Raw genomic sequence first — 22,023 nt, forward strand, 5'->3', positions numbered from 1 at the left:
ATTTATTTATTTATTTATTTCGATTTTTATACCGCCCTTCTCCCGGAGGACTCAGGGCGGTGTACAGCCAAGTAAAAATTCAATATATAAACATTAAAAAGAAGTTAAAAAGAAATATTATAATGTGGCCGAAATTTTAAAACCATATAAAATCTTAAAACATAAATACCCCAATAAAATTTCAATCCAGTCCTGCTTGAATAAATAGGTGCGTTTTCAGCTCACGCCGAAAGGTCCGAAGATCAGGCAATTGACGTAAACTCCCCCCTGGCCTACGTCAAGTGCCTGATCTTCGGACCTTCCGTCGTGAGCTAAAAACATACTTATTTACTCAAGTGGGACTGGCATAATAGTTTGATTTTAAATTGGGGTTTTATTAATATTCTTAAATATTTTAAATTTAATTTTAATTATTAGCCGTTTTTGTAATTTTGCTATGTTTTAATTTGTTTTAATTGTACATATTTTGTATTTTATCTCCGGCTGTACACCGCCCTGAGTCCTTCGGGAGAAGGGCGGTATAAAAATTTAATAAATAATAATAATAATAATAATAATAATAATAATAATAATAATAATAATAATAATAATAATAATAATAATAATAATATAGGAAAAAATAAATAGCAATCAAAATACAAGACAAAAGTGAATTGCAACCATTACATTGAAATTAAAGCTAGCAGCATCTAACAAGTATTCTATCGAAGAGTTCCATCTTAAACTACTCCCAGAGTATTGAGAGATGATGCAAGTCTTAATGCCACAAGAAGTCTATTTCATAAGGCTGGAGCAACAATTGAGAATCAGTGCCTCCTGGCCTCCATTTCCTTAAGCTTGTAAAACTGGATTTCACTGGAAGGTTTTCCCAGAAAAAGTGTAGTAGATAGGTTAATTCAGGTAGGTGAAGGCAGCACTGCAATTATCTGTGTACCAAGTCACATTGGGTTTTGTAAGACTTTTGGGTCTTGGGTTGCAACTGGAACCCAAGACTTTAGGTTGCAACTGGAAACCTATATAAGGTAGTCAGAGAAGGTTGCACACCATCAGTCATCATCATCATGTTGAACGCAGGCAGTGAAACTGTTTTATTCATCTGATCTAGATCTTGTGATTCTGATGCTTATTTTGATTCTGCCTCACCATGAGCATGAAATTGAAGATGAACAGGATGAAACTGAATATAAATTTGAAGGATCGTTGATCGTTCTCTTGATATAGACTGCTGTTCTATGTGATCTCTAGCTCAAACTAGCAGTGGCTGGATATACCTTTCACCAGCTTTAGGATACAGTGGATCTGAACAATTGCAATTCATCTATTTATAACCTTTCAAAATTGTATTACATGGGCTGCCACAGATAATTGAAAGCTTCAGCGGTTGCAGACACAACAGCACAAGGTACTAAGAAAAGCACCGTACAACCTCACTTTAACAATCTAATTGTGGGGCACGTGCTCATTATTCATAAAGTCTATCCAACATGAAAGTATATCATTGGGGCAAACTGATTTATATCATTTACATGATTAAGTTATCAGGCAAATGATCTGAATTTATGCAATTGGCATAAATCACCAGTCCGTGATTGATTGCATGTGAACCCTGTTGTACTGAAGTTCATTAAATTGAAGTTTCATTGGATTCTAATAGTCTAGCACCTAAACTGGAGCCCTTTTACTGTCTGGGCACTATTCTAAGAGCTGGTTAGAAATATTTTTTTAAAAATATTTTTTATTAAACAGTTTTGTTATTTTCTTAAAAAACAAAAAATAATCTTTTCCAATTTTTTCTTTTCAACAATTTTGTTTCGGTAGACATTTCTTGCTTATCTATTTTTTTCTCCCTTATTTCAATTTATCCTTTATACATATAATCCTAATATTGATTTATTTACATATATGCATATAAATAACAGTGTACACAATTTCATTTCTACAATCTGCATCTTTTCTGTTTTCTCTTATTTGTTATTGCATTTCCACTCCTATATCTTCCTCATTTCCTCTTTCCTTACCTTTTCTCTCTCTTCTCTAACCATTCATACCATTTCTCCCATACTATATAATATTCTGTTTCCTTTTTCTTGTATTTCCTCTGTAAGTTTGTCCATTTCTGCACATTCCAAAACTTTTCTAATCAAATTGTCATGTTTTCTTTTACTACCTCCTCTTCCATTTTATGTCTTAATAAATAATTATAATTTTTTTAATCAATTTATCTTCTGTGCCTTGAAGGATTTCATCTAATTTGTGTATTTCTTTTTAAAATCCATATTGTATTAAATCTATATTATATCTAGATTGTATTTGCATGTAAGGCCACCAATCAATGTCTGTACCGTTCTTTTAATTCTTGCCTTGTTTTCAATTCTCCTTGACTGTTTAGTAAATCTTTATATCCTTTAATTTTATCAATGTCCAGTACATTAAGATAAATTAGTGCCTCCATTGTGAATAACCATTCTGGAATTTTAACGTAATGATTCTTTTTTATCCCTTGCCATTTTTGTAATAGTGCATCTCTAATTAAGTATCTCTGGAAGTAACTGTGTTGTCTATTTTTTCCTTCCCATAAAAAGGCATGCCACCCTAGCTGTAGATTATGCCCCTCTAATGTTAAAATTCTTTTAATCCTTAATTCCATCCAGTCTTTGATCCAAATTAGTGTTGTTGCCTTGTAGTAAGTTTCTCAATCTGGGAGTCCGAGACCTCCTCTTTCCCTACTATCTTAGAGCTGGTTAGAATTTCTATGTATGTGTCTCTAACATTGCCTTTTTTTCTTTGATTTTTAAAGTACAGTTGAACAATGTAACGATGACCTAGCTTAGCCATCTTTTGCAATCTCACACAGTGGAGCAGAAAAGCCACATAAATATTTTTTCAGAGGCTGAGGAAACACAACTGGCCTAAATTACTCAAGGGAGACAGAATTTGAACTAAGGTTTTAGTGACTCACCAGGTAACAGCCACCACGCTGTATCATACCACGCCTTATGAATGCTATAGAAATATTTCATAGACCATAGATTTGAACATAGGTTCATTCATTCATTGAACATAGATTTCTGAGTTTGCTGAAATGTGAATTTCCTGAGCGAAAGGGGAGGACAATGCCAAGACTAATATCAGCTCTTTGAGATAGGTAGAGTCAGAAAAAGGAGTCACTAGAGTCTTGGAATGCACTTGAATGCTGTTAAACTATTGATACATAACCTTGAAAGCCTGACAAAGTATATTTCCCGTTCAACTTATCCCTAACACAATCAAGGTGGAGGGGCTTTGAATTTTTTTCTGATGCTTTTTTTGCTTTTCCAGGATTTATCTTTTTTATTACAGCTCAGTATTTCTTTCTGAGTCAAATTCCATCACATCAAGCAACATATGAGCACAGTATGTTATTGTCAATCATTCTCTACATTTAACCATCACCAGCTCCAGTTTTGAGCAATGGATCAATACAAAGATCAGCACTAGGCAACACCAACAAATGATTATATAGCAACTTTTATTGATTTGAAGGGCTGAAGTATTTAATATACAGAACTAAAAAGTCTTGCTTTTTTTAAACTGAACAGGAGGATTAATCTGATGAGGCTAACTTTGGCAGTGTCCCACAAATGACAATGCTAGCCTTCTAGGCAGGGACTTCTACAATTTCAAAATAGTCATTAGGCAAAATCACATAACCACCTTTGCCTGACAGCACGTCTTTCTCCTTCTGAAACTGAACAAGCTCTCGTAGTTTTTCAATCTGTTTTTCCTGACGCCTACATCGCTGCTGGGCAGTCTTAAGTTTCTTCCTCAGTTTATCCACCTGCTCTTCCAGTTGCTGAATTCTTTTTCTCTGATGCACAGTATCCTCTACGGTATAGTTGTGATCACAAAATACAGCAATATTATTGGGAGTGTGAAGTGGTGGCATCAATAATCCAATGCTTGGATCTACCAATCTTGGGTACGTTTGCGGAGGTGGTGGAGGTGAAGGAGAAGGGGGCGTTGGTACTTCAGGTGGTTCTTGCGTGCCTTCAGACTAAAAAGCAAAACAAGAAGATATATTTTACATCTGTTTCATTAAAAGGTAACATAATACATCTCAGGTGACAAGCAAGATCGCTTTTCTTCTTCAAAACTTCATGCTTGGGGAAAATAATAATTTCATTATTTTATTTGCATTAAAACAGGGATAGTCAACCTTTTTATACCTACCGCCCACTTTTGTATCTCTGTTAGTAGTAAAATTTTCTAACTGCCCACCGGTTCCACAGTAATGGTGATTTATAAAGTGTATCGTCATCTGCGCATGCCTCTCGCGCATCGTGGATTGGGGGGGTGCCGGCTACCAGCTCTGCTTGTCTGTTACAGCTGGGTGGTGTGGGGGGAGATGTGCGAGCTATTCTGGGACGAGGCTCTTTTGTTTGCGGTCGCACTATAGTGCCATTTAGTTTCACTTACATAATGTGAACTAAACTTTTGTGCGGGCGTTACAAATAGTATATTTTCAGAAATTTAAATTGTCATGGGGAATTTTATGAAAACCTAATGAAAATGTTTTTAAATAATATTATGAAAAATTTTTTAAAAGTCAATTAAATTTAAAAAAAGGAAAGTGCTTCAGTATTGGAGAAAATCCCTACCGCCCATCATGAAAGCTGGAACGCCCACTAGTGGGCAGTAGGGACCAGGTTGACTACCACTGCATTAAAACAAGCTTCAAACAGAGGTAGCACAACCTTCAGGGAAACAATATATTTAGTCAGTTAAAGGCTTCGCAAATGAACAGAATAGAGAAGTCCGCTCTCACCGGAATCTTATCATACCTGAGCTCACCTTGAAAATACTGAATGGACACTGAATTAAACTGATACAAGTTCAAGATGCCAGTTGTGTAAAAAGGGGAAATTTAGTAACATATGTGCTACAGACTCGTCTTTGGTATCTGAGAATCCAGAAACACAATCCTAGTACAGAATAATTTGTTATCACTGAAGACAGATCATTAGCTTATACCTGTATAAATGCTATTTTACACAGCATGAAGGATTATAATTATAAAATTAAAATTATAAAATTATCTTGGGATAACAAAAGAAGCACCCACATGTTCACAGTTGCAATGATGTGAAATACTTAATCCATATTTTTGGATGCCTAAGTCCATCACTTCAATTCTACTATGTACAGGAAGTCTTCAACTTATAACAGTTCATTTAGTGACCATTTGAAATTACAATGGCACTAAAAAAAGTTGCTTAGGGTTGTTTTCCACACTTACAACCATTGCAGCATCCTCATGGTCACCTGATCAAAATTCAGATGCTTGGCAACTGACTCCTATTTATGACAGTTCCAGATTCACATGATCACCTTTTATGACCTTCTGACAAGCAAAATCAATGGGGAAGCCAGATTAATTTAACAACTGTGTTACTAACTTAACAACTGCAGTGATTCACTTAACAACTGTGGCAAGAAAGATTGTAAAATGGGGCAAAATTCACTTAAGTGCCTTGCTTAGGAACATAAATTTTGGGGTTAATTTTGGTCGTAAATTGAGGACTACCTATACTGGACCCAAAAAGCATAACATTATGGGAAGAGGGAAGCCTAAAATAAACTAAATCGGAATCAATTTGTTTTTTTCAAGAAAGCAATCCTACTATTTTAAGAATTAATGCTGGACTAAGTATTGACCCAAATGTGAGATTATTTATTTATTTATTTATTTATTCGAATTTTTATACCGCCCTATCTCCCGAAGGACTCAGGGCAGTTCACAGCCAGATAAAAACATGCAAATAATACAGGTAAAAACAACAATTAAAAAACTTATTAATTAGGCCGAATTAAAAATATCACTAGAATGAAATAATATAAAACCCCATTAAAAACTAAATTTAAAAACTAAAACCCTAGGCTAGCCCTGCGCAAATAAATAGATGTGTTTTAAGCTCACGGCGGAAGGTTTGGAGGTCAGGAAGTTGACGAAGCCCTGGGGGAAGCTCATTCCAGAGGGTGGGAGCCCCCGCAGAGAAAGCCCTTCCTCTGGGTGTCGCCAGTCGGCACTGCCTGGCGGACGGCACCCTAAGGAGTCCCTCTCTGTGAGAGCGTACGGGTCTCAATAAAGATCAATAAAGTCTCAAACAAACTTGGAAAGATTGCTAATTTCCAGTCAAAGAATGACAGTTACAGGAGACTAAGAAACACAGAGAATAGTTCTCAGAAATTTGGATTTAAATAGCTTTGAAGCTAGATGTCCCTATATACCCAGAGCTGAGTGCCATATAGCAGCAGATTTAAGATCTTAGTAATTGGTTTAATTGCTGTGGGTATATAATTATTGCCCTGATAACTTGAAAGTCTGATAATCACACTGGAAGCTTCTTATCCACTTATGTTGTCGTTCAAAGAAGTATAGTTGGAAGTAAATATTTAATGTGCTTTATATAGAAATTAACATTCAATAGATCTATTATTAATTTTCCAATTATGAGAAAAAATGAAGTGCTTTTTGATGAAATCTAGGAGCTTTGTCTTAGAATAATTACATTCTATACATTCCCTAAAGCCAGAGGTCATCAGAGCTCCTAAACAACTGAAAAGGATAACTTTAAATAGATAGGATAGCAATACTATCTGTATAAGGAAGAAATAATAGGCCAGTGGATGAGACTGGAAAGGAAATTTAGATTTATGAAGATCACATGATCTTCAGATAGAAATACAGGCAGTAATTTGTTTTATTCATAGTATCTTCGTTTCATCTGAACTAATTCTATTACAACAGAAATGAATTGCCATGGTTCTAAAGCTTTAACTGATTCTATTAGATTTAGGTGATGCCTTTTATTCATTTATTCTATCCTTCTTTTCTACTAAGCTATTAGATGTTCTAGTTATGTTCCTACAACTGCTTTTAATGTTTTCCAACATATGTTGGAAGAATCACAGATTCTTCAAGATTATTCTCTAAATAATTACAAAATCTTTAGGGATTTTTTCCTCAGTAATTCTCACTGGGCAGGAAAATAAGATTAAATTTTCAGTTCCACCTAGATTTTTCCTTTGCTATAAACAACATATCTCATAACAGGAGCAAAAATTACAATTAATCCAGCCTAGAGGTCTCTGTTATAGATTCCAGTAGAACATCTGAAACCAGAATGTAATCTATTTCAGTGAAGCAGTTTGGGGTAATTGAATAACTTATTATACAGTTATATTTTTGTAAACATACTCATTCATCTTACTGTAAGACTGTGACTTACCTGTAAGATATTTTTTTTGAAGGAATATGAACATTTAATCATTCTAGAATTCCAGTTGAAATCTCTACCAGGTCAAGAATATCTGCAGCTACAGACACTGGCTTCAAAATTCACTTACCCATTTTGAAGTCAATGACCATAGTTGTGGATGCCCCTGCCATAATCCATCTTTCAGAAGAGACTTAATATCTGATGAGATTTACTAAGGAAACCCACTAGTACACAATTGGCTTGAGTAGCAGTGATTGTGTAATGTGAATTCTATAATAAACACTGAATAAAATAAAAGACAGAATATAAATCTAACAAATAAATACACCTTCTGCTTATCTTTCGGAATACATGGCCTTGGAAAGGAAATATTCTCTTAATCTAGCAACCCAGTATATTATATGACCCATAAAATGCATAGTTCATCAAATTATTTACTTTTAGGACATTAGTTTTTTTTTTACTTCATGAGTTTATTTTTCAAATAAGATTAGATTCTGTCTTTTAACAGTATTGTGCAATCTTTTAACATTGAAAGAAACCTCTCTGGCATTCAAGAAGAGCCTTAAAACCAGACTGCACTGGTTGACATGGAGCTCTGAAGGAGAAACTGTAGGGTGCAGGTGGCTGCAATGCAGAAGAAGGCACCACCACTTCTCCATTCCAAATCTGTGATCTTTTAGTCTGTTCTTAATTTTATGTGGTTTTAATCTGTTATTTTATAGTTAAATGTTTTTATAACTCTGTGTTTTATTACATTGTGAGAGGCTCAGAGTCACCTCAAGCTGCAAGATGGGTGGTAAATAAATTTATAAATGAGTAATAATAAAAATTTGATCTCAATCGTTCATTACAGTTGTTTGAAGTACGTAATTTATACTGCAATTATCTTATATATCTTAAGAATTTTGAAACTGTTCCATCACTATTAAAGACAAAAAACATTTTCCCTCTCCCATTTTAAAGTACATTGCCATTGAAAGGGAACAAAAGTCTATTGTCTAAAACAGTATACCTACCTAGGATTAAAGCTTGCAACAAAAGTTCTTCTATAAGTACAACAGAGAACATTGCCCATGTCTGTCAGATACAATCAACCAGATCCACACATGAAGAGTTCAATTAGCTACTTTATTGTTCATGCCTATTTCACAGGACTTTTCCCAGACTGGCAGTCTGTACCTGAGCCAGATTAGACATGGTTCAAAGTCCTTCAAGTGGGATTGGTCCTTGCTCTCTTGTGCCTACATAATGATTCCAAACTAATTCCCCACTTGACTTCTCCCTTTGGTTTGGCCAATCTCTCTCCAACAATGTCTTATTATATTACAACTTTTATATATATTTGAGAACAGATTTAATCTCCCCCAATTTGGAAGGTTCTCAAGAAAAATAATGATGCATATGTTATCCATATATTATTCAATTCCTGTATCAGTGTTATATATATTTTGTTTAACTGCTATTTTTTCAACAATCTTTGAAAACTTGTGAAATCTTATCTCAAATTATAATTGATATTAATCTTATATGTGCTATTTGTATTTATATATACTAATTGCCATAAATACACTTGAACGGAAACAGATTTATAGATTATTAATGTTTCTATATCTCAGTTAAATGCTTCAGTAAATGACGTACTAATGACTAATCCATGAGTCAGTGATTATTTCTTTTTTTTTCACCCTTATCAGTTGCATTGAAAAGTTATTTTGAAATAACTTCATTAAGTGTTAAGATTCAGATAGCAAGGTGGGGTTTTTTTCCCTGCCAAAAAAAAAAAGTCATTTGACTATAATTAATAGTTATAGGAGAGGAATTGGAACTACAGCCTAGAAACATTTAATAGATGAATGTCTACCTGATAGTGATAGAGGCTGATGAGCTCTCACCTCATCTCCAGGCTTGCTGTCTTACAGAAGTTAATTTTAATATACATGTTAAATCCTATCCTCCATTAGCAGTACTAGCAGGGGTGGGCTTCTGGGGGTTCGCAGGGGTTCAGGAGAACCTCTAGCTAAGTTTCTGTGCAGTTCGGAGAACCCCCCAAATCTCACTCCTGGCTGGTCCCGCCCACCCCGCCCCACCCCTCCCAGGAGTCCCCATGCGGCCCATTTTGGATGCAGGTAAGTGCAGGGTGTGCATGGAGGTTTGGGGAGGATGAAAAATGGGCCTACCGGAAGTTTGGGAAGGCCGGAAACAGGCCTGTTTCCAGCCTCCAGAGCCTGGGGTGGTGATTTTCACCCTCTCGGAGGCTCAAGGAAAGCCTCCAGAGCCCAGGGAGGATAAAAACACCCTCCCACCATGGTGAAGGCCAACTAGGCCACACCCATCATGGCCATGCCCATCCAGCAACCGGGCAGAGAACCCCTTGCTAAAAATGTTGAAGCCCACCCCTGTTTATTAGCTATCCTAAGTCCAGGTTGACGTAGCTAGTCTAAATCCACAACAAATGTATACAGGAATATAGTTCTTTTAGATAAAAAATGAGCTGATTACCATGCATTGAACAGCCTATCCAGTGGCAATCTTTCCATTAACTCATAAGAAATTCCCTAGTGGCAATTTTATATGCAGACCAGAAATACTGAGGACCTTTGTTGTATGTATATGAAGCCTTCATATTAATGATGCTACAGCATAAATTACAAACCTAACCATGTAAAAATGGATTATAATTATATTCATTGCACTTTATATCACCATTAAAAGAGCCAGTTTGGTGCAGTGGTTAAAGCACCAGGCTAGAAACAGAGTGATCATGAGTTCCAGTCATGCCTTAGGCATAAAGCCAGCTGAGTGACCTTGGGCTAAACACTTTCGCTTAGCCATAAAAGGAGAGGGTGGCAAACCACTTCTGAAAAACTTGCGAAGAAAACCGCAGGGATTTGACTAGGCAGAAGAAAAATAAGTAATTAATATAATCAATTGATTAATTAATGTTTATCACAGCCTTTTCCCCAAAACTGCACATATCAGCATGTATAGGGTAGTTGTGTTAGTGTCCAATCTAGTGTCAAGAATTATTAAACAACAACTTTCAGAATTCCAAGCATCATTAATTAAATAACCGGAAGAAAAAAATCACCGATTAGCAGTTATGTTTTATGGATGGTACATCAAAAATTAAAGATTTAAAAAGGTAGTATTAATGAACATCCAAAACTGTATAATTTCTTTAATGGCATAAAATGTGTGTGTGTGTGTGTGTGTGTGTGAGAGAGAGAGAGAGAGAGAGAGAGAGAGAGAGAGAGAGAGAGAGAGAAAGAGAGGGTTGCAGCAAAATACCTTGGTCTCATGTAGGATATTGACTTAATATTTATAAAAAACCAGAAAGTTGTCATAAATCAGCGGTCCCTAACACCCAAGCCTCAGCCCACTACTGAGATGCAGTCTGTTCAAAACCGGGCTGTGCAAGCGATGGGCAAGTGCATGTGCGAAGCTGCATTTGTGCGAGCAGTGGGGACTTGAGCGGAGGACGCTTGTGCGAATAGAGCTTCACATGCGAGCACAAGCGCCCTCCGTTCAAACTCCCATTAGTGAATAGAAAGACCTGAACAATGATTAGAGAACAAACAAAAGTATATGATATCATCAAGAGACGTAAAAGAACTGAAATGGAAATGGGCTGGTGACATAGCAAAAACCGATAGCAGGTGGACCAAGGCAGTCATAGAATGGATCCCACTTGATAAAAAGCATCCACGAAAGAGACCTAAAACAAGATGGATCAACAACATCAGCAACTATTGTGGGCCCAATTGGCAAAAGAAAGCTCAGGACCATAATGGTTGGAAACATGCGGAAAAGGTCTTCATCCTGCAGTGGATAGACAATAGCTAAAATGATAGTGATGATGATTATTTACCTAATTAACTCATGCATTTTTAGGAGGATAAAGAAAAGACAAAGAGATTCTGTTAAAAGAAAATCTTATGCTCTGGTAAAACAAGGGATATCTATGATACCTTTATATTATAACCTCTAACTTCCAAAATTAAAATATGAGGATTTTTAAATGAATAAAAACTTAAAATATAAGCCAATTATATAACATCGATATATATTCTTCCATCAGGTATCATGTGAGTTTTGTTGTTTAAAATTGTATTTTAGCATCCAAAATATAGTGCAAAATTGTAAAAAAGCCTGAAAAGGTTGCTGATCTCTAACATAGAACGTTGCAGGTAAGTTTGTTGTTTTAAAAGGGCATCACTTACTTGTATTGATATAGCTATTTCTTGGATGGAAATAATAAGTTATACAAGGACTCCTATTTAGGTTTTTAGTTCTGAAAGGGCTGCTGAGTAGTCAAAACAGTACCTTACTTTAAATTTCTACCAAGTCCTGTAGTGGCAATTTGATAGGAAAACTTGTGTCCTACATATCCATTGTTCCAAGCAAATCATTCATCCCATTTATCCTTGTTTAGAAAAGAAAATGAAGTGGGACATTATGGTTAGAGTAGCAATATTCTGTCCATAAATATGACATGAGATGGAGTAAGGTGCAGTTGTACAAAACAGTGAATATTTAGTTCTGTTGCAATGGTCCAAAAAATTTTGAGATATTGTCTGATGCAGAAGCACTGATCATGTTCTTGCATCAACCCATGAGAAATCAATCAAATTTAAAAGTATTCTTGCAGGAATGATGAAATGTCTAAAAGTGATACAAAAAGCTGTCAGAATTGCAACAATGAATCCATTTTTTGTTTTTATTTTAGAAGAATCCAAAATAAAAAAAAGTAAAGGTGATAAATGAGTAGAAACAGAGTTTTAATCTTTCTATTATAACAATAGATGAATATAATATGCTTCTGTCTGGCACTATATATCAATCTCCTGTCTTCAAAAAACTTTTGCTTAGCAATAACAGCATTGCCTCCCAGTGTTTTCTAAATTACAGAAGCTTTAAAAATAATTCATAAACTTCACTTACCTTCACATTTGGTTCTGTGTGGCAAAATATTGTTGGTACAGCATTGTCCTTTAATAGTTTGTTGTTACATTCTCTTTTGAAGCAATCTGGAGTAAAGTGTTCAGAACAAATGCTGCTATATTTTGTTGGTTTGAAATTTTTTCTTCTAACAGCAGCTTCCCATTTCTTGCAGAGATCAGGTCTTGTGAGAGGAAACCTACAAATAAAATGTACATCAAACATGTTTTTATTATTACTACCAAACTGGAAGTGAGAGGGAGAGGAAGAGGAAGCACTCACATTTCCACTTAGCTGTAGTCTTAATATGCTTTTAAGAAATTGCCTAAAACATGGCAGGAAGCTTTTGGATTTAATTAGGTCTCTATTTTTCTGTTCTCCCAGTAACAGGAGAGATTAGCACTGTTTTTGGAAACCAAAAACAGAAAAATCAGTATGTGCAAGATGACTTCCAGTACAGACGTCTCAACATTCAATTTCTAGTGAACAAATTACAGATTCCTCTCTACTCATGATATGTGGTAGAACTTTAATCCATGTTTGTAGAAATTTTTAAGGAGCATAAAAAACCCACAAAGATTTATTACTGTCCAAAGAAAAGAAAACATTTAAGTTAAATATAAAAAGCTCAAAATCAGTATTAAAATATTTTTTATTAACCCAGCTATAGATTTACAGATAGCATGCAAACTTTCAAGTTCTCAAGGGACATATTCAGTCAAGATGAGCTTGTGGACATTCACAAACGTGCATGTTTTATTTGTAAACTTTCAGTTACACTTATAACCTCTTCTTTGGTGCTGGTCAACTCAGCTGCTCTTAAATTTTTATGAGAATAATCCTGAATACTGGGATTATAAAAACAGGATAGTTGTTCAACAAACAGAACTGAATTATATAGGTAGTGCTCAACTTAAAACTGTTCATTTAGTGACCAAAGTTACAACGTACTGGAAAAAGTGACTTATGACCATTTTTCACACGTATGACTGTTGCAGCATCCCCTTCATCACATGATCAATATTCAGATGCTTGGTCACTGACTTGCATTTACGACGGTTTCGCTGTACCTGGATCATGTGATCAGCTTTTGGGAATTTCTGACAAGCAAGCTCAATGAGGAACTAATCATGTTACTAGCTTAACAACTGCAATAGTTTACTTAACAATGGTAGCAAGAAAGGTTGCAAAATGGGGCAAAACTCACTTAACAAATGACTCACTTAGCAACATAAACTTTGGGCTCAGTTGTGGTTGTGAGTCAAGGACAACCTGTATACCTAAAGCCCAAAAGCAGCCATAAGGCTGCTATCTTACAACCATTTGTTTACTGACTGTTTGAAGTTATTAAAAGCATTGAAAAAGTCACTTATGGCCATTTTTCACACCTTATGACTATTACATCCTCCTCCTGGTCACATGATCAAAATTCAGAGACTTGGCAACTAACATATATTTATGACCGTTGCAGGGTCCCAGGGTTATGTGATCACCTTTTGCAATCTTCTGAGAAGCAAAAGTCAATGGGGAAGGCAGATACACTTAACCTTGTGTTACTAAGTTAATAATTGCACAGATTCACTTAACAACCGTAACAAAAAAGGTCCTAATATTGGGCAAAATTTACTTAACAACTGCCTTGTTCAGCAACACAAATTTTAGGCACAATTATAGTCTTAGATCAAGAACTACTTGTACAATGTACGACAATTGAGCCCAAAATTTATGTTGCTAAGTGAGAAATTTGTTGAGTTTTGCCCCATTTTAGGACTTCTCTTGTCACATTTGTTAAGCGAAACGCTGCAGGTTGTTAAATTAGTAACACAATTGTTTCTTTCCCCCATCAACTTTACTTGTCAGAAGATTGCAAAAAGATGCTCACATGATCCCAAGACACTGCAACCGTCATAAATCCTTTGTCAAGCATCCAAATGTAAAACACAGGACCATGGGGATGCTGCCACAGTCGTAAGTGTGAAAAATGGCCACAAGTCACTTTTGTTGTGCTGTTGTAACTTCGAATGGCCACTAAGCGAGCTGTTGTAAGTCGAGATTACCCATACACCTAAAGATCCAAAATCAGCCCTAGGTCCACTTGCTTTCAACAAAACGAGAACTTTCTTTGCTTTATTTGTGGTGGTGGTGGGGAGACTTTATTAGATCAGCCAGCATTCGGGTGCAATACCAGGGTCAAAAGGAGGGGGGGGAAATCCCTATCGATCCTGCTTTGCCGATCCTTAATCATGATTATTTTAAGCAATCATTGGTAACCACTCCCTCCCAGCCTGTCATAAAGGTTGAAGCGGCGCTTTGCTGTTATTGACGGTTGAACAAGCGCGCGCTTGCGCGCGTTCGATTCCACCAGTCAGGCACGTCTCGAGCCTTACTTTTTAAAGGAGAAAAAAAAAACCGAAAGGACCCAGTAAGCGCACTTAGCCCCGCCTTCTCACCGACCTCCAGAGAGGCCGCGCACTATTTAGAGTCCCTCCCCCTTTCGGCCGCGCAGGCGCTTTGGCTCCGCCTTCCTGTTCGCGAAGCGAATGCTATCGCCTTCTCCCGCCTGGTCGAGAGAGCCGCTTTTTTTTTTTCCTTTCTCTCCCCCCACCGCTCCCCGCTCCCGTTTTCCTACCCCCGCCCTTACTCACTTGTGGAAAGAGATGGGCTTTTCTTTGTCGTATCGATTCCGGCAACGGTAGGCAGAGCATGACTGCACCATCCTCTTGTTGCCGTCCCCTCCGCCTGCCTCTTTAACACCACCGGGATTTCTGGGAGGGAGCAAATCAAGTTAAGACACGCGTCGATCCAAATGCTTTCTTGAGGTCTTCGCGTTCCTTTTCAAAAACAAAAAAAATCCGAAGAACGACATAAACTGGCTGTGGCCTCTCCCTATTTCAACATGGCGGTGCCAGCTTCAGATCAACTCTCTCGAGATCTTCGCATCGGGCTTGGCTATTGGTCACGCCCCGCAATGTTAGGGGTGCGACGCGTCTCCTTCGGAACAGCCAATGAAAGGAGCGACTCATCTTTTGACGCACGGACTCCGGCTTTCTGAGCTCGGAAATAAGACGAGCGGCCGTCCGAAGGCTTGGCTTGGCTTGGATGGGCGCGCGACGGGAGTCGTAGAGAGGCGCGCTATTTTAGATCGATCCTAACGGTGATGCGCGCCTCGTCAAGGAAAGAACTGGCGTGCTTCTAGCAATTGTGCTCTTAGTCCTGCAGTTTAGCCTTACTTGTTAGGCAGGATGTTTATTCCTAAAAGAATTAAGTTGAAGAATGTTATCATCTAACATGATAAATATGGACGACCATTAAATAATAACAAGAAATTATATTTGACAGGTTTTCATTCTTTCTCTGTCGCGCTCTCTCTTTCTACCCTCCATCTCTTTTTTTCTCTTTCTTTTCCTCCATCCTGCCCCCTCTGTCTATCCCTCCCTGCCTGCCTATTTCTCTCTCTTTTTCCCTCCCTCTTTCTCCCTCCCTCTTTTCTTTCTCTCTTTCTTTTCCTCCCCACTCTCTCTGTCCCTCCCTGCCTGCCTCTTTCTTTCTCCAGTCTCTCTTTACCTCCCTCCCTCTTTTTCCTCCCCCCCCCCTCCTCAACAGGGCTCCCCAGGTTCATACCCCCTCTGGTCTGTGGAAAAACCTGTCCACGGAACTGGTCCCTGGTGCCCAAAAGATTGGGGGACCACTAGTTTAAAATAATGTTGAGATGTAAAAGGCCTCTTGCAGTTTAGAGCTATGATGATTACTCTTCCCGCTATCAAGGATGCTTAATAGGGCTTTGGGTTTAGACAATTTCCAGATTCTTGGCCTGTGTTGTTACAATAGGGGTGTAGTCCTAACCATAGTTAGGAGTCGGACAAAGTTTCTTCCAAATAACTTTTTCAACAAGTGATGTAGTAAAATTAAGAATGACAGGATAGGGCTGAGTTGCAAAACTGGCAATTTGGTTAAAGGCATTTAAAAAGATACATTCCTGTGGTTCACAGGAGTCCTCCATCCTTAACTCAGAAAATGGGGGAAAAAATGTATTCGCATAAAATGTGTTGTCCTCGTTACTGATCCATTTTGCTCTTGTGGCAGAAATGTTGGATTCTATTGTGGTCATATGTTGAAGACTACCCATATTGATGTAAGAAACTTTATCAAAGTAAATAAATCTGTTTAAAAGCATATTTTAAAATTATTGAATAAAAGCAAATTATGGCAATCAGTTCTTTTCAATATTTTCCATCCAGTTAGACTTTAAATTTCTAAGCCAGAAAAGGTGCTTAGTTGTGACAGCAACACAAAAAGTTAATAATGGATAAGAACCATACACACACCCCGAATAAGGAAAATTTGCACAAGCATATTCCCAGGATAGCAAAGAAAACATCCATCCAAAAGGCAGAGCAGCAAAAATAAGGTGATCTGTCTAATAAGGTCTTTTTGCTTGTACTCCTATATTTCCGAAGTCAAAATAATATAAAGAAGCATCTGGGAAGAGACCAAACAGAAATAGCCCCAGGAAGGAGAGACACGGTTTTTGCCATAATTGTACAACCAAATAGATCCTTTAGGGTAGAAATTCAAAATGATTAAACATTGAGCAAATTACATCTTGTACTACAGAGAAGGCAGGGGAAGAGCAATTGAAATAAATATGGGAAATAAACCAACACCCAGTTTAATATCCCTATTTGCAGTCAAATAGTCAAGAAAAGTGGGGCTATTGTATCTAAAGGTACATGCCATTTCAGAATATTTTAGTACCAGCATTACTAGATAAGATATACCTTATCTTACCCACTGTACTGAAAGGCTGGAGACTGCACAATGGGTAGGAGAGACTGCCAGGTATGAAATTGAACTTGGGAAGCAAAGACAGGGAAAGAAATGGCTATGGGGGAATACATATGCCCCCCAGCAATGCCAGACACCTCTCTTTGCAGTTATCACCTGTCCTTGCCTCCAGAGTTAGTGACAAACATTTTACACAGCATGAAGCTATAATGACTTTGTTGGCCGAAGAGAAAACAAAATTACTTTTATTCAGGCACAGTAAAAAATTACTTCAAGTAATTTTCACTTTTGGGTTGGCTATAACAGTGGTCACCAACCGGTGGTCCGTGGGCCACTGGTGATCCGTGAGAAAATTTTGGTGGTCCTCAGAAAAATTATTTGCATTTTTTATATTGCACTAAATCAAGGGTCCTGAAACTACGGCCCCTGGGACAGATATGTGCAGTGAATGTTTGTGTTGCTGCAGAGAGTCTCCCCCTTCAAGGTCTTTTTGTGTGGGTCGGAGGGGGGCTGTTGTGTCTCGCTCGCTTTCCCCGCAGCTGGGCCCCTCTTACCCCCTTCCGAACGCTGAGGAATGTCCTGGCATGCCTCCAGGCCCCAGCCCTGGCACCATGCCCAGACAGGCCGAACAAGACGAAGGACCTGAAGTGCCTCCAGCCCCCAGCCCTGGCTCCATGCCCAGGCAAACGGAGCAACTAGACTCCTCCCCCACAGCATGTGAGCCTGAGGAATGTCAATTACCAACAGCTGGAGCCTGGAGAGATCCTCGCTTCAGGAGAATTGACAGGCAGCGTCAGCAGAAGGAAGGGAGGGGCAGGCCTGGATAAGTGCTGAGTCATGGAGCCACACCCCATGGCCTATATAAAGGATCTGCTTTCTGGCATTCTCTGAGACAGGCAAAGTCTACCTTGCTGAAGTCACTTCCTGGTCTCCTGCCTGCCTTGAGAACTTTGCTAGGACTTTGGCAGAACTGCAGAGGCACGCCTGATACGGACTTCCCCGACTCGGCTGTCAGCGGAGAAGTGGGACACGACAGGCAGAAATTTCAACTTGGGGTCTGCTTCAGTCTCCTGGTGTGGGGCTTTGGCTGAAGGCTGGGGTGAAGAGCCGCTGGTGGTGAAGAGCTGGAGGGCCTTGTTCCAGTGGGACTGCATCATGGACTGGAACTGGCTAATCATCTTAGCCCGCTGAGCCTCCAGGTGCCGGTACCTGGCCTTGCACTCCCACAGGTCTTCCCTCTGCTTGGAAAGCCTATGCTCATAGTCCTCAGTGAGGTGCTTCTGCTGAGCCTCCTCAGTCAGATCCAATTTGAACTGAGCTGTTTTGCAACTCTTTCTCATGGTGGATGCTTAGCTCCAACAACTGCTTCCCATTGGGGCCCTAAGGAGCCTGGCGGGCAAGCGAGGAGTAGCAAGTAGAGGCTGACAAGGCACCCCTCGACGTGAGTGACATTGAGTTGGCCACACCCACCCAGCAGATCATTAGGAAGATCATATTAGTGGTCCATGGGATTTAAAATTATGAATTTAATGGTCCCTGAGGTCCGAAAGGTTGGTGACCCCTGATTTATACCATTGTATTCTCATGCTTTAACAGTCTCAGTCTTCACCATTGATCACATGACTGTAGGGTCATTTTATAGCCCAGGGGTCACCAACCTTTCGGACCACCAAAATTTTCTCACGGACCACCAGTGGTCCACGGACCACCAGTTGGTGACCACTGGTATAAATAGAAAGTTACAGATTGAAACTAGACTTAGGATGTCCCTGTGAAGTCAGAAAAGAAAAAAGGATGCTTTATTATTTGTAAATCTGCTTTCAATTTATACATTGATGGATATTTAGATTGCCGATTCTCCTTTTTTTTTCACCACTACAACTCTTATCAATCATTAGCTACCCCTATTTATCCCCAAATCTGTTTCATCTGTTTATATCTGGAACTGAGGGATGGACTATTTCAGATATAAAAAGGAAACACCGTGCAATATTAATTGCATTCACACCTGCCTATAAATTTAAGGCATGGATAAGAACATAAAAGTAATGTGTTGATCAGATAAAGGCCCATATTGGTTCCACATTTTATTTCTCACTGACGAAAAAGTTTCCTCTGGGGTGCTTTCAAACAAGAAAGAGTGTATTTCAAACTGGATGTAATGTTAAATCTTAAAACCTAAGAGTCTTTAATAAATCTGTCCATCACAAATTTTGCCCAATCCATCTTATATTTATCCATCTTCTATTGCATTTTCCACTTTGGAATTATAGCACAATACTTGAGCAAGCTCTACATATGTCTCCCTCATACCTTCTTGTCTTAAAAACCGATTTGAATAACGCTATCAGATATGTAATTAGAAAAACAACAATATATAAATAGTGTAATTTCACTTAGCAGATACAGCTTTGCATGGACATTTTCAGGGCGGAGCAAGATAATATGCGGCTCATGTACTTTATAAAGAATGTTAGTGCCAATTTTCATTCTTCACCTGAAGCCATCGTTTCCATTCAGTGACCATGCTAGACCATGGTTGGAGATGTAGTGTGGAGGAGATTAAGTTTGTAAAAGAAAAAAAGTTTATAAGTGACATAATTCTTTTCTGAGATTTGTCTCATTTAGACAAAAAATTAGCACTACTTATGTGGGATTTAATGCATGTCTGCTGACTAGGATTGGGTTTCTTCTGAAATAACAGGTTATTCTACATGTTCTGGTTGTTGTACTGCAAAGTAACCCCATTATCATTTGTCAAGCTGTATCCTCACAACAGAGCTTCTCATCAAGTGCTTCTGAGACCAGCTGAAATGAGCTTAAGGGTTCTGATGTCAAACTAGGGTTTTCCATCTTATGCCAGCAAAAGACATGCCATGTAGACATTCTAGTTACATACGGAAGAGCTTTATGAGATCAGCAATTTGCAGGTATCCAACTGGTCCATAGCAGGATCCTTTTTCCTTCCAGCCAGACGGTGCTGCACCTCTATAGCTATTTTTTGTAGAGGAATTGGTTACTTCATTGGAACAGATTGTTTCTTCTAATGAGAATATTGATTTCATGGAAACTTGGCCACTGGTTTACCATGAAGTTAATATTCCCATTAGTATGCAATAATAAAGAAGGCAAAATTTTGCCTACAAACTTTTCTTCATTAGGTAGATGAGGTAAAGGAGCAGTAGAGTGTAGTGGTTGCACAATGTGATTACAAAACAGTTCTTTTTGGAGTATGCTGTGTTCCTATTCCAGGAAAAATAAAACAGATGAGGCACTTAGAGATTTCTCCTTGGATGGTAGAAGAACATGGGGAATCACACCTAGAAAACCTCAATTCTTTGAGGGTAAATAAAACTCGGAAAACCTCATTCATCTCTACTATTCATAGGAAGGAGAAAAAACTATGGCTATTTAGATCTCATCTTCTGACCAAGACACCACCAGTAAGAAGACCTTCATTCTTGACAGCCAGGAGAAATCTTCAGAAATTCAGATAACAAGAGTGCCTATCACTTCCATTGCAAGTCTTTTTTTCTGGGGATTGGACATCAAGGTGGATTTTTTTAATTCTATCACTATTGCTTAGCAATAAAAGTCTAGCAAAGTAGGACAAAATTAAGTAAGCAATAAAAATGAATATAGAAATCTGCCTCACCACCCATTTTATAGACTTCAGCTCAGCATTCAATACCATCATTCCAGATATTCTTCTAACTAAACTAAATCAATTAACTGTACCTGGCCACACTTGTAAATGGATCATAAGCTTCCTAACAGACAGAAAGCAACAGGTAGAGCTAGGCAAAATCACATCAGAAAGCTGTACAATTAGCACAGAAGCTGCCCAGGGCTGTGTGCTCTCTCCACTTCTCTCTATATACAGCAACGACTGCATCTCAAAAGATCCCTCGGTTAAAGTACTGAAGTTTGCAGATGATACAACAGTGATTGGTCTCATTCGAGACAATGAATCTGTATACAGACAGGAGGTTGAACAACTAGCCTTGTGGTACAACCGGAACAATCTTGAACTAAACACACTCAAAACCATAGAAATGGTGGTAGATTTTAGGAGAAACCCTCCTATACTATCACCTTTTACAATACTAGACAACACAGTATCAACAGTAGAGACCTTCAAGTTTCTATGTTCTATCATATTTCAAGACTTAAAATGAACACCTAACATCAAAAACGTCATCAAAAAAGCACAAAGAATGTTCTTTCTGCGCCAGCTCAGAAAGCTCAAACTGCCCAAAGAGCTGCTGATTCAGTTCTACAGAGGAATTATTGAGTCTGTCATCTGCACCTCTATAACTGTCTGGTTTGACTCTGCAACCAAACAAGACAGACACAGACTTCAAAGTATAATCAGAACTGCAGAAAAATTGCTACCAATTCCGTTGAGGACCTGTATATACAGCACGAGTCAAAAAGAGGCTGAGAAAATATCTGCAGACCCCTCATATCCTGGACATAAACTGTTTCAACTTCTACCCTCAAAATGATGCTATAGAGAACAACTAGAACAACTAGACACAAGGACAGTTTTTCCTGAATGCCATCACTCTACTAAACAATTAATTCCCACAACACTGTCAAACTATTTACTAAGACTGTATATTACTATTATTCTTCTCATCTTTCCTATTACCTATCTCCTCCCACTTATGACTATAACCACGTTGATTGTATTTTTACGATTTATATTGTTCTGTTTGTTTCCTAGTATGATTTGATTGCTTATTAGTAACCTATGACTATCACTGTGTTATTCTTATGATTACCTACTCCTCCCACTCATGACTATAACCATGTTTCTTATATTTTTATGATTTATATTGTTCTGTTTGTTTCATAGGAAGATTTGATTGCTTATTAGTAACCTATGACTATCACTAAGTGTTGTATCTTGTGATTCTTGATTAATGTATTTTTCTCTTTTTTTTCCTTTTATGTATACTGAGAGCATATGTACCAAAGACAAATTCCTCGTGTGTCCAATCACACTTGGCCAATAAAGAACTATTCTATTCAG

The 22,023-nt window shown here is 38.1% G+C and overlaps 1 protein-coding gene across 1 annotated transcript; it reads right to left on the reverse strand.

The window, feature by feature from the left end:
- Nucleotides 1–3,489: 3,489 nt before the first annotated feature.
- THAP1 (THAP domain containing 1) lies at nt 3,490–16,404 on the reverse strand. The gene is made up of 3 exons (XM_058173213.1): nt 14,846–16,404; nt 12,204–12,399; nt 3,490–4,033 (listed from the first exon to the last, which is right to left on the reverse strand). Exons 1-3 carry the CDS (start codon nt 14,914–14,916, stop codon nt 3,638–3,640), a joined length of 663 nt encoding a protein of 220 aa, XP_058029196.1. The 5' UTR covers nt 14,917–16,404; the 3' UTR covers nt 3,490–3,637.
- Between the last annotated feature and the right edge of the window lie 5,619 nt (nt 16,405–22,023).

This window comes from Ahaetulla prasina, chromosome 2 (genome assembly GCF_028640845.1).
Source record: "Ahaetulla prasina isolate Xishuangbanna chromosome 2, ASM2864084v1, whole genome shotgun sequence".
NCBI lineage: Eukaryota > Metazoa > Chordata > Lepidosauria > Squamata > Colubridae > Ahaetulla > Ahaetulla prasina.